The sequence below is a fragment of the Diplotaxodon limnothrissa genome, linkage group LG2, assembly GCF_057381915.1.
Source record: "Diplotaxodon limnothrissa isolate DT_005_m linkage group LG2, D_limnothrissa_male_GT1.1, whole genome shotgun sequence".
NCBI classification, from domain to species: domain Eukaryota; kingdom Metazoa; phylum Chordata; class Actinopteri; order Cichliformes; family Cichlidae; genus Diplotaxodon; species Diplotaxodon limnothrissa.
In genome coordinates this window covers 22885031-22897219 of record NC_140597.1, presented here as the reverse complement: position 1 = coordinate 22897219, position 12189 = coordinate 22885031, and the positions used below count along the sequence as shown (strand labels likewise).

The window sequence follows — 12189 nt, the reverse complement described above, 5'->3', positions numbered from 1 at the left end:
ACCTTGACAGAAACATTGTATTTGCAAATGTCATAAGATAATGACAGGGAAATCTTGTGTTCACAGGTTATTTCACTGCTTTGCAATATTGTAAAATGCCATCCATCCATTTTGAGCTCTTTTACCAGTGGTGTTCATTGGTGCAGCTGTCCAAACAGGGGCACCCAAACATCCCCTACCCAACTTCACCAGCTCTTCCAGATGAAAGTCAAGTCACCTGAAGGACGTTCTCTCTCTAGCTTGTCCTGGGTCCTCCTCCTGGTGGTACATGCCCACAGTGCCATACCTAGACGGTTCCCAGAAAACATCCTGATCTCAAACCCAAACAACCTCCACTGGCTCCTTTCAATGTGGGGAAGAAGCGGCTGCTCTTTGAGACCCTACCTAATCCCTACACATAATTTTCAGCATAGATGGGGACAGGAAGGTAGATCAACAGCTTCATTTCATTTCACGTTCAGCTTTCTCATCACTACAACAACAAGTACAACATCACCATCACTGGTTAACAGGAAAGGATGGTTTAGTAGTGGAAACCTCTGCCCACGGCTTGTCTGTCTACCTGCAGAGAGCATCTGCTGTCAGATCACTCTATCCACCAATCAGCATTGGATCGATGCACAATGACGCTCATGTCGAGGATCGTGCAGTCGGGATCATGGAGCACTGCATGGAAGCATGTTTACACTGGCTGAACATTTCTCTCTGTAGGCACATACACAAAAGAACAATCGCAGCACCAGATATTAACCATTATGCAACACCAGTCTGTCAGCCTCATGCTCCACTGTCCCCTCAGACCATGAGATACTTAAACTCTTCCACATGGAGCAGGAACTCAGAGTGGACGCTCCACCCTTTTCCTACTGAGAACTACGACGTGAGACTTTTAGTCAGAAAATATTTATGTTTAAATCTTTGCACATTTATAATATTTGAAGTAATTTTATGATCCAGTTCAACAGACCAACTTACATCACGCTCTGTTGCCCAGAGATCAACTTGGCCACACAATATAAAGTTACACTAGTCAATAAAACACTTTTAAAGGCTTTGTTGTGTTCTACTCATCACTCCTGTGTAAGTGAACGTCCAAATTTATGATGATATCTTTATAGCAGTAAGAGTTTCAGAGCAGGAGGATTTTTCGGTGACTTCTTAGAAACTGTAGTTCCCCGAGTCGACCTCAATACCACTGCCCCTCCACCCACCTCCTCACCTCTGTGCCTCTGACTCCTGCCAACTCCGTTGGTTATATAACCTGTAAATGAGAAGATCAGCACCCAGCTGTCATCACTATGGATACCTGGCATGGACTCACACACGCACTGTACATCTTGGCGGGTCCACTTTGCATGTGTGCTGTAGTGTGTGTATCAGAAGTAGGGCAGCCGCGGTGTTACCTAACTCGCCCAGAAAAGACATCTGGGGAGTTGATTACAGCTTCCTGTGCGCAAACAAAAGGCAACCATCAATCATACGCATGCAAGCGGCCCGCTCACACCCGTTCATGTGAGCAGGCGCGCACAAACATTTGGCTCACATTTTGGCCACACACAAGGAGAAAGGCACACAAACAAATAAAGGCCACATGTTTGCAGGCATGCGTACACGCCAAGACGGTCAAGTGAGTCCATGAGGCCGCGTTTGGGAGAAATTAAAGAAAAGTTTTTGCTTGAAAAATGAGCCTAAGTTTCACTTAAACAATGCAGGGAAAAAAAATATGTTACCCTACTGTACAGATCGACGTCTCGAGTGTTTGATCAGTCCACTCTGCCATAAATCACCCACAGTGGGATCGACTCGCTTGTGTTTTCTGGACTAATTTTCACATTAAGCTATTTTCCATCTGCAATAATTCCACTAGTTTAGAATCTAATCCCATTTCTTTGCTTGTTTGATGCTTACAGTAAGAGGATTGATAGTTAGGAAGGCATCAGTCTGTTACAAGAAGCACATCTGAGTCGTCTGTGTGCAAAAATTAACAATAACAACGGCATTAAAAGCAATTGAAAATAAAATGATTGTAAATATGTGAAACATGTTTTTAGCTGGCGTGCTGATGTAAACAGATGTGTTTTGAGCTTCTGATATGAGCCAACAAGTCTGAAGTGAGGCGCTGTCAGGAGAGCAGCTGAAGCTGAGCGGAGGAAAGATGACGTTGTGCCAAGTCAGAGAGCTTTCAAAGGCAGAGGAGCAAAATCTTGTATTGGATATGTTGAGAATGTGGAGCTGGATGAGAACTGGCTTAATATGGTCAGCAGACTATACCAGTGAGCACTCATTTTATCTCTGTTTTGTTGCCAATATTTTAAAACTCATACTTGGTTGGTTTTCATTCATATTTTAAACATTAAATGAAATTTCTTTTCACTTTTTTTAAATTTCTGTGATCTTGAGCCTTAAAGGGACACTGAGATAGTGCTCCTGATGCAGTTCAGTAAGGAAGCAGTCACTGTAAACATGCATCCCATCAAACAACCTGACAAAACACCGACTGTGAGCTTGATCTCAGTCAGTCCTGAGCAGCACTTACATCCCAGTTAAAGACTTTGAGTCCGGAGACCACACTGTCAGCTAACCCTGACCTTCATTGTGTGTTTTTTATCTTCGACTACAAACCTGTAAAGGTGTCGTTGGTGTGTATGCATCTGTCTACAAACACAAACCAGCCAAAGAAGTTAAAGCCTTCTTATGATTCACTTCCTGTTTTTGCTTGAAAAGGTTTAAATGTGATGACACATGGAGAGTGAAGAAGAAGAAGAAGAAGAAGAAGAAGAAGAAGAACTACCAAAACTACTACTGAAACTCACAAAGACGCCTCCTGCTTCCAGAACCATTAGGTGGTGTGGCTGATCCGCAACTATATGGCTGCCATAGTGAAATGTGAGGATGTGATGGATGTTAAGAAAATACACACAACCAAACTGAAGTTTTATTCTACAGGAAATAAAGAACAACAGGTCACACATCCTTTAAGATCAAATCTGCAAAGTTAAAGAGTTAGGGATTAGCAGTGGACCAAACCACTATTAGGCCTGTGGGGGTGGTAGGGTGTCTGTTTTAAAGCCTAAAACCATTATGTGAAGGTGAAAACACAACCAGGCCGTGGAAAGGAATCTCGATAATGTCAAAGTCCAGGGAATGAAAATGCTGTACCGGTGTGCCCAGCCTGCGAGCGTCGGACACACCGGTCATATTTGTTTTAAAGGGTTCAAATCAAACTAAAGTTTCACAGTTAAGACATCACATTTCCAACTGTGCTCCACTTCTGATGTACAAACAAACAAACACAGAAACATGCTTTATAATTTGTTCTTTACTGCGCATTATTATGTACAAGACAAATTCTCAAAAGGCAATACAAAACGAGTATCACATATCTGCATATGCTTACTGCCAGACACACTGAAACGACACAGACGACGCATCCAGCAGCAAACCCAGCTCTAAGTGCCTAAGTAGCTTTATACTTATGTTTCATTTACACTGGAAAAGGATTCATAGTCGACAACACTCTGCAACGCAGCGATGCATTAAACAATTTCAAACAGATGACTGAACGCAGCGGCAGCGCTCACTGATTATCAGCTTTTTGGGGGCGGGGTTTGGGAGATTTCTGCAGGATACTTGGAGTTGATCAAAATATCAAAAAGAATTCAAAAATATCAAAAGTGAAAATGAAAAATTATAATTTACACGGACGAGTGTCCACGGACCTGATTGGACGTGCTTCTCTTAAAGTAGATTTAAAAACAAAGAACAGCTCTGGATTTAATCCTCATCTCACTCTCAGACCACGGACTATTCCATTTTCCTCAAATATATCAGCATTTATACCTGCCTTATAATAAACACACACACACACACAGGCCGGCAGCATCGTGTAGGTCCATTCTTAAGAACGAACAGAAGATTTTTTCTGTTACTTTATCATCGTTCTGGGTAAATGAAGTGTTCTCATATAAAAAAACATCTCTGTGCTCCCTTTCCTGAAATGTTTAGTGATGTGAAGTGGATTCATCCGAGTTAAAGTTAAAACGTACTGGTGTGAGGCTGCAGGTGTCTCATTCCGGCACCTCATCCCAAACTACGAATCTTTAAAAGCAACCAAACAAACAAAGAAAAAAAAATATCCTCCTCGAGTAAGACGCGTTAACTTTCGGGGTCCTACCGTGTCATTTAGAAAACAGAAATGAAGGAGTAAAAAAAGAGCCTGCCTTCAGCTGTGGAGCTGGGCATTTTACACCAATCTAAAGCCTGAAGCTCAGGATTAAAAGATATTTGTGTGCAAACCGGTTCTGCTCCATCCTGGAGCCTTTCAGGTCCCACGGGGGGCGTGGTTTCTCTAAATCTGACCTGGCCTGTCACTGGACTATCTGGGGCATCTCGCTCCAGGCTTTGGCTTTCTTCTTGGCCAGCGCCATCCAGGGGGGCTCGTCCTGGGCCAGAGTTGTGGGAGGCAGGTTTCGCTGGGAGGGCGGCGTCTGTCCAGGAAGCCCCGGCGCTCTAAGGACGGGCTTTTCCGAGGCGGTCCTCGATGGAAATGGGGAGCAGGTGAGCGGAGTTTTAGAGGGAGATGACGGAGTAGCAGGAGATTTTGGAGCGTCTGGTGTTGACAGGCATCGCTGAGGGGGGTTAGGTTGTGGTGGATACTTTGCTTGGGGTGGTGGGACATAGGGTTTGGGGGCAACACAGGGGAGGGGCTGGGATTTTAAAGGCTGAGGCGGCACTGGAGTCGGAGGAGAGAAAGGCCTTCTGGCCTCCTTGTCTGGAGACACTGACGGCTTGCTCATCTCCAAATGAGCCCCTGCGAGAAAACACACACACACACACACACACATAAACAATAAACCCGAGGAGAGACTTTGACAGAAATGTATTTTAAAGTTAAAGCTCACAGACTATTTACTTCTGACCTCTGTAAATAGTCTGAAAGACTTCAATACTAACTTCAGGCTGTTGTGCAACACCACCTTTCACTGTACACCACCCACGTGAGGCCAAGATAGTGTCTAGTGTTTTCTACACTGTATTGTTTATGTGTGGATTTCCGCTAAGTTGTTATGTACAATCATTACAATCAGCCTCCAACACAAAGTGTTAATTATTTATCTACTGTAGCAGAGGCTGACCAGACGAGGGCAGCAGTGCATAGTGAAACAGACATTTGCTGAGGTACTGCACAAATGATGAAGGAGCCTAATGAATGGACTGCGTGTGTGTTTGCATGTGTGTGCATGCAGACCTTTGCCTTTGGTTTCAGCTGTTTTGGTGCCTTGCTCCTTGCTTGCAGCTGAGCAGACGTATGTTGGAAGTGAAGACTTTCTCTCTTGGTCCTCCTGAAAGAGCAGCAGCAGAACAGTCACATACAGATCACGTGGTGGCGGCGTACTCTGCACGCATGCATCCTGTTTTTGTGCATCTCTGTAGGTCTACCTTCTTGACAGTGATCTCCTCCAGTGAGTTTTCCTTATAGATCTTCTGCTTCTGTTTGGCCACAGAGATCCAGCTGGGAGGATCAGATCCAGTAGAAACAGCGCGGCCCGCAACTGAATCTAAATTAACAGCACACACAGTTGTTACGCCACAGGCTGGCTCGCGAGCTGCTTTCTTACACTTGTCGAGTTCAGGATTGTTACGCTCGAGCAGATTAATACGGCGAGGCTGCGCAGCGCTCCTGTGATCTTGTCCGTGAGCAGTTCGAGCGGTCTTTAGTCTGAGCTGTGGCCATGTTTAATATGAACATCCACCACTGACACAGTGTATACATGACAGAAGCAAAGAAGAAGCATGATAATTCCTCTTTAAGTAAAGATGAACGTGGACACACACCTGAGACGCGCTTCAGTTTCCCTCCACTTTCAGCTTGAACCTCTGGCTTCTTAGGCAGCGCAGGTTTGATGCTGACCGGTGGACAGATGGAGGGCTTAACACTGACTGGCTGCGGGGAGTCAACTTTAGAGCTGGGTGGCTGAGTTTGTGACTCAGTCGGAGGCTAAAGGATAATAAATAAAACACAAATAATACATTTGACATGAATTTAAGCTTAAAGTTTCAGGTTTCCTGCATCATGTTTGAGAGGTAAGAAGTTCAGAGTGTCCTAGAAACCCTTAAAAAGCTTTTCAATCACCTCTGTGTTTTCCTCCTCTGAGCTGAAGCGCAGCAGAGCTGAAGTCTTTCTCAGCCGAACTCCGAAGGGATTGTCCGGGTTTCCCTCTACAATCACTGAGCTCTCTGCAGGTGGCAGCGTAAGAAAAAGTGGTTATAATTTACCCTCCTGTGATACAGATTAGGACACTTCAGACAGCAAACATCCAGTGTTTGCAAGGTTCACTTTAAAGCATACACAGCATGCACGTGCTAGTCCAGTAAAATCAGCCTCGTCTAAACACAACCGAAGTGGATCCTGTCCCTGCAGAAAACGGCTTCATCATCTACCATCACACATGTTCAGCGCTCTTACCTTCAATGCTCGCAGAAGTAGAGATCTTGGGTGGAGCCGGTGTCACACTGCTTTGTGGTTTGGCGGTTTTCACCCTACTGGGGCTCAGCACCAACTCGACCTTTGGTGAAGTCGCCAGTTCTGCTTTCGTGACCGAATCCTCGGTCACAGTCTCCGGCTCCTCGCAGCTGGATGGTGCGACAGCGAAGGGGGAGGAGACAGAAGCAGGTGGGGAAGGAGGAGGGTTCAGACTTTGTGATCTCTGCCAGGCGGGAGCGATCGTGAAGCGGACTTTAGTATGATCGGGGCTGCAGGGCGGCTGGCTTGTCTTTTCCTCAGCCGGTGCAGGAGATGCAGCGTCTTGATGTGTTTCTTCTTCTTCTTCCTCCTCCACACCGTCAGCTTCCTCTTTATCTGCAGAGGTGGACTCTGTGTCATGTGAAGCCGCTTCACTGGCGCTGTCACTGGAATCTGCAGCAGCTGGAGGCAGCTGGAATAAAGACGCGGCTTTTTCTGAGCTGGGAGAAACTAGATTTATGTGGACGATCGCTGTGCTGGTCTTGGTGGGACTCCTGGCCTCGCTCTTTGGTGACTGCAGGGACAAAGGAGGAGGCTCGGGGGAGCCGTCGTCTTGTTCTGCGGCTTCACTCGGACACTCCTCCATCTGTTTAGTGTCTGACTGCGGCGTTGCTTCCTCGCTCTCCAGCTCCTGTTCGCTTTGATCTGCATCACTCTGGCTCCCTCCCACACCTTTCTCCGATTGGTCTAACCCCACGCTGAGGTCAGCCCCCTCCTCTACTGTGTCTTCTCCCTCTTCAGTCTCATCTCCAGAGTTTTGGTTGAAATCTTGCTCCTTCTGCTCCGTGGTGAGTCCTTGATCGCTCATCTCTGCTGGAATTTGATCATCATCATCTTTGAGTTTTACAGCGCACACTGCGTCACCTTCAAGCGCCACACCTTCATCCACCTCCTGCGCCACCACCTGAACTTCTTCACCCGGCGTATCCGGAAGCATCTCAGGCATCTCTTCTGCGCCTCTCTCCTCTCCTTCCACTGCTTCCTCTGCCTCCTCCACTTCTGTCCTTTCAGTCGTCTCGACTTCCTCATCCTCTTCCCTCATCTCCCGCCCTTCCTCCTCCATTTCAGACTTCTCCAGCTTGATTGCCTCCTCCTCATCCCCTCCCTCACTCTCCCCATCTTCTTGTTCCACGTTGTCGTCACCTGCCTGGCTGATAGTTTGGCATGAGAGCACGCTGTCGTCCTCTTCAGGCTTGACTTCTACTGCCTGCTCTTCTCCTTTCTCCTCATCCTAGCAAGTGAAAAAAAGGGAATGTGACTGTGGCTAAATGGCATGAATGAGATTTAAGAAAACATGATCACATCCATCCATTTGCTTCCGCTTATCCTTTTTAAGGGTCACGAGGGGCGCTGGAGCCTATCCCAGCTGCCTTAGGGTGAGAGGCAGGATACACCCTGGACAGGTCGCCAGTCTGTCGCAGGGCTAACACACAAACACAGACAGTGCTCTAGACTAACTTTTTGACATGGGTTGCAAAGTTAGGTTGTACGCCTAACTCTAAAAATTTAGGCGTACCGGCACAAAAGTTAGGCGCACTCAAATTTTTCAACCGCATCGCTTAACACCGCAGTTTTACATGTGCACTTTCTTTTGGGGGGGGGGGGGGAGTCCATACAGACAATATTCATTTCTAAATTATTAACTAACAAACGTGTGCTTAAAGTGCTTTGTCAATATTGTAGAAAATGTTAAACTTAATCATCATCTCGGCTCCTCTGACGACCTGTTTGCTGCTGTCTGTTGCTGAGAGGCAGTTGGGAGAGGGGACACTTGTGCATTTATTGCAGCATATGTGTTTTCTGGATACACTGTGCTTTTTCAAGATTGATGGCACTGTGTCAGAGCACTGGCTATGACGGTTCAGGCCTTAACTTAACAAAAAAGTTATCAATCGTTCTTTTCATCTTTTCTCATTACCCACAGCTACATCCACTTCTGTCGAGCGTAGGCTGCTCACTAGGGCTGGGTATCATTGCTGATTTCCATAATCCATTCGATTCCGGTTCTCAAAGTCCTGATTCGATTCAATTTAGCCTCAGACAGTCAGAAATATTATAATTCTGATCATTTATCAGTACTGGTACATGTGAGACTTCATCAGAATTGTGAACATCACAGCAGATGCCTTTATGTGAAAGTAACTGAGAATAAAACACAGAAAAACATGAAGGAGATTTTCCTGGTCTGGCTTTTTATAGCAGATAACCTTAAAAATATTCTGCAATTTTGCATAATTTTAAGAAATTTAAATTTCTTCAGTATTGAACAGCAGAAATTAGGCTTTCTTGTCCGAGGTCATTTAAGTGAAAAAAGAAAAAGACAGCGCTGTAAACAACGGTAGACTGGTGGGTAATAAGCAAATGAATAATGCAGAAAACAGATTTGAGACGGGACACTGTTCTTAAAGTACACACACACACACGTTCATTAACGGATTCCACACAAAGACGTAAACACAGAGCGGACCCGACGTATCAGAATCGCTAAGCTCCAACAGCGTGTCCGTGTAAAGGCTGTCGGGTGAGAAAGCCGAGAAAGACAAAGCTGATTCTGATGCGTCGGGTCCACTCTGTGTTTAAGTCTTTGTGTGGAATCCGTTAATGAATTGATATCACCTTATTCAAACTACTCACCTCTCTCTTCCACCTGCACTTTCAACTGGACCACAGCCAATCAGAGAGGTCCCGCCCCTGACTATCTCTGATTGGTTTAGTCCACGATAAAGTGTGTCTGTTGTTGACCACACGGAGAGTTGCAGAGATTTTTTTTTTTTTTTTGTTACCCGAACAGTTGGTCGCACAGGTGCCACCAAATTATTATTTTTTAGTCGCACCACTGAAAAATTTGGTCGCATTTGCAACCAAATTGGTCGCACTCTAGAGCCCTGACAGACAACCATTCACACTCACATTCATACCTATGGGCAATTTAGAATTTCCAATTAACCTATCCCAACTAATTGCATGTCTTTGGACTGTGGGAGGAAGCCAGAGGACCCAGAGAGAACGCACGCAAACACAGGGAGAACATGCACAGAAAGACCCCGGCCTGATGGTGGAATTGAACTCAGAACCTGTGAGGCAATAGTGCCTCCCCCCAAAAAAAACCATGATCATGTTAAATCTGTTTTCTTGCATTTACCTTTTTTTCCATTTCCTGAGAGAAACTAAACTGAATAAAAAGCAAAAGTTGTAATTAAATAAAAATGTTCTAAAAATGAGAAAATAATAACTCTACGCCTCTATCACATCTGAAAGAGCTTTTAGTGACAAATGTCTTTCTGATAAAGCTTTTAGTTAATGCTGGATTTAAAAATCGAAATTCAATTTAACCTTATTTAGATTTTTAAAAATAAAGTGGATGAACATTTTTTTAAAGTTCCCTTGCACTGGAATCTGTGTTCCCTCATTTTCTCCATGCGTGGAACATTCACATCTCATGCGAGTCTAATTCTAGTTTTGGGCCGTGTCTGCATTTGTAGCTTCACATCATATGCTTCCCTTTGTTCCTGCCACAGTGCGCGTTGGCTGACATATAAACTGCCTAATATATGAAGACACTCACGAAGCAGCGTCAGAGGAGTTTAGGGTAAGTGAGGAAGGCATGGGGCCTTTTATCTTCCACACAAAATCCATTTAAAATGTCAAATAACCAAAGATTCATACATCAGATCGAATAAATCTCTCCACAGCTGGTTCTTCCTCCTCTTCCTCCTCCTCCGTTTCTTCCTCAGCATCCACTCCTCCTTCTTCTTCTTCCTGCCACAAGGAAGTGACAACCTGCTCCTCTTCCTTCGTGGTCTGATCTGACAGCATGGAGCACGAGGGAGCAGCCTGAGAACTGAGGGACTCATCCACCTCTTCCTCTTCTTCCTTAACCTCCTCTTCTTCTTCCATTTCTACCTCTTCTTCCTCCTTTTCTTTGACCTCTTCCTCCTTCATCTCCAGGACGGCGCCCTCAGTTTTCATATCAAGCGAGGCAGATACGAGGGGCGTCTTCAAAGAGCTCAGCACCTCCTGTAAGAAGGAGTTCTCCTCCTCCCCGTGGTTCTGGAGCCCATCTTCTTCACTTTCAGATGCAGAGTCACTTACATCCTTACTCTCCGCTGCACTGGAAGCCATGCTTGTGTCCGTCAAGCCAGAAGGGGGCTCTGGTGTGGCCCTAGAAGCAGAAATCAAGAGATAAGATGAAACAAACCAAGCTACACTCCTGGGAGAGGAAAACCAAAAGGAAACCATTTCTATTCACCTGGGACTATCCAGAGAGGAGGCGCTTGAGCTGAGCTTGGAGGAGGGCAGGGGCTGGCTGTCGGAGTCTTCTTCCTCCGAGTGACTTGGCTCAGGAGGAGAGGAAGTGTCCGGGCCGTGAGAAACATCCTGTTCGGCATCGGACTCATCTTCTCCCTCCTCCTCATCTCCCAACAGGGATTGTATGGAATGTTGTGGTTGATCCGTCTCCTCTTCCTCATTTTCCTCCCTCTCAACTTCTGGTTTCAGCAGAACATCAGCCACTTCTGAATCAAACACACAAAAAAGTGTCATCTTATCATCAGACTTATAAGTAACAAGGATATGGAAGCTGATGGCAGCCAATATGAACCACTTCATTATTATTTGTGTGAATTATCTATAAAAAATAATAATTATTATGAATAAATAAATATAAATATAATGAATATTAAATAACTTTGTAAAGTTATATTCATGACTGATTTTCTATTATTCAACTGTTGCAATTAAAATTATTTACACTAAAATGTGTGTCTGGTTTCTTGTAAGGTTATGCAGCAGTTAAAATTACTCACAGTAGAATTATATCTTTGTTTCCTTTAAAAACCTGATTTGTTCTCCCCTTATTCTTGTGTTTAAGTGTATGTAAATATAATTGCATTGTAATTTCACATAAAATACAGTAATATTCCATTTAATTACAGTGTTACCAAAATAACTTAAACAAATACATATATGTATCTTTTGCACTCATGTGGACTATAACCCTTCTATTTGATTAAATACTTTTGTTTTAATATTGGCATTCACAGGCTTCCATACATGAAAACTAGGGGCTTTGCGCACACACCTTCTGCCTCCTGCTGGTCTTGCAGCGGTGTGGAGGTCGTCAGCTTCGCCTCCATCTCAGACTCTTGCCCTGCTTTCCCCTCTGTTCGCTGCACAGAAACAAGACATTTGTGGTGACATCAGCATCATCAATTGCCAATGAACAGTCAGCTAAGCAGTCCTAGAAAACTGTAGCAGCACACATGTGATAACATCCAATACAGCAACAGGTCTCATGAATTTGTATCAGTAAAATCACTTTTTTTCTCAGCGTAACTTCTTTGAAAAGTTTGAATGACTGAGAAGGACGAACGCCTGTGCAGACAGGACCACCTGACCCGTTCTCTGGCTGCTGTACTTTTCTGCACTCACTTTAAGTTTAACCTCCATATAAAAAGGTTTTTAGATAATGTGGGGAAACTATTGACTAATCACTTTGATTGTCCCACTGTTTAGGTTTCTTTTTTTATAGTTGGGGAATTACTTTGTTAGGTCCAGTTTTATCACAAAACAGAGACTCTATGCAATGAGAGCCACGCCATGAAAAGCTATAAAGATCCATTTAAAGTAATGGGAGTATTAGTGTTTATTCATGCTAGAGCTTTTGT

General features: G+C 44.6%; 1 protein-coding gene across 4 annotated transcripts in view; it reads right to left on the bottom strand.

Moving 5' to 3' along the window:
• Window positions 1–2969: 2969 nt before the first annotated feature.
• The window catches only part of LOC146638402 (uncharacterized), a 47846-nt gene continuing 38626 nt past the window's right edge, over window positions 2970–12189 (bottom strand). For all 4 annotated transcript variants that reach the window (XM_085361196.1, XM_085361222.1, XM_085361205.1 and 1 more), the window contains 9 exons: window positions 11604–11691; window positions 10773–11037; window positions 10190–10685; window positions 6467–7754; window positions 6134–6237; window positions 5836–5998; window positions 5440–5558; window positions 5249–5342; window positions 2970–4810 (listed from right to left, as the gene is read on the bottom strand). In XM_085361196.1, coding sequence (XP_085217322.1) covers window positions 4368–4810; window positions 5249–5342; window positions 5440–5558; window positions 5836–5998; window positions 6134–6237; window positions 6467–7754; window positions 10190–10685; window positions 10773–11037; window positions 11604–11691 — 3060 coding nt within the window. In that variant the 3' untranslated portion in view covers window positions 2970–4367. The remainder of the gene's footprint in view (window positions 4811–5248; window positions 5343–5439; window positions 5559–5835; window positions 5999–6133; window positions 6238–6466; window positions 7755–10189; window positions 10686–10772; window positions 11038–11603; window positions 11692–12189) is intronic.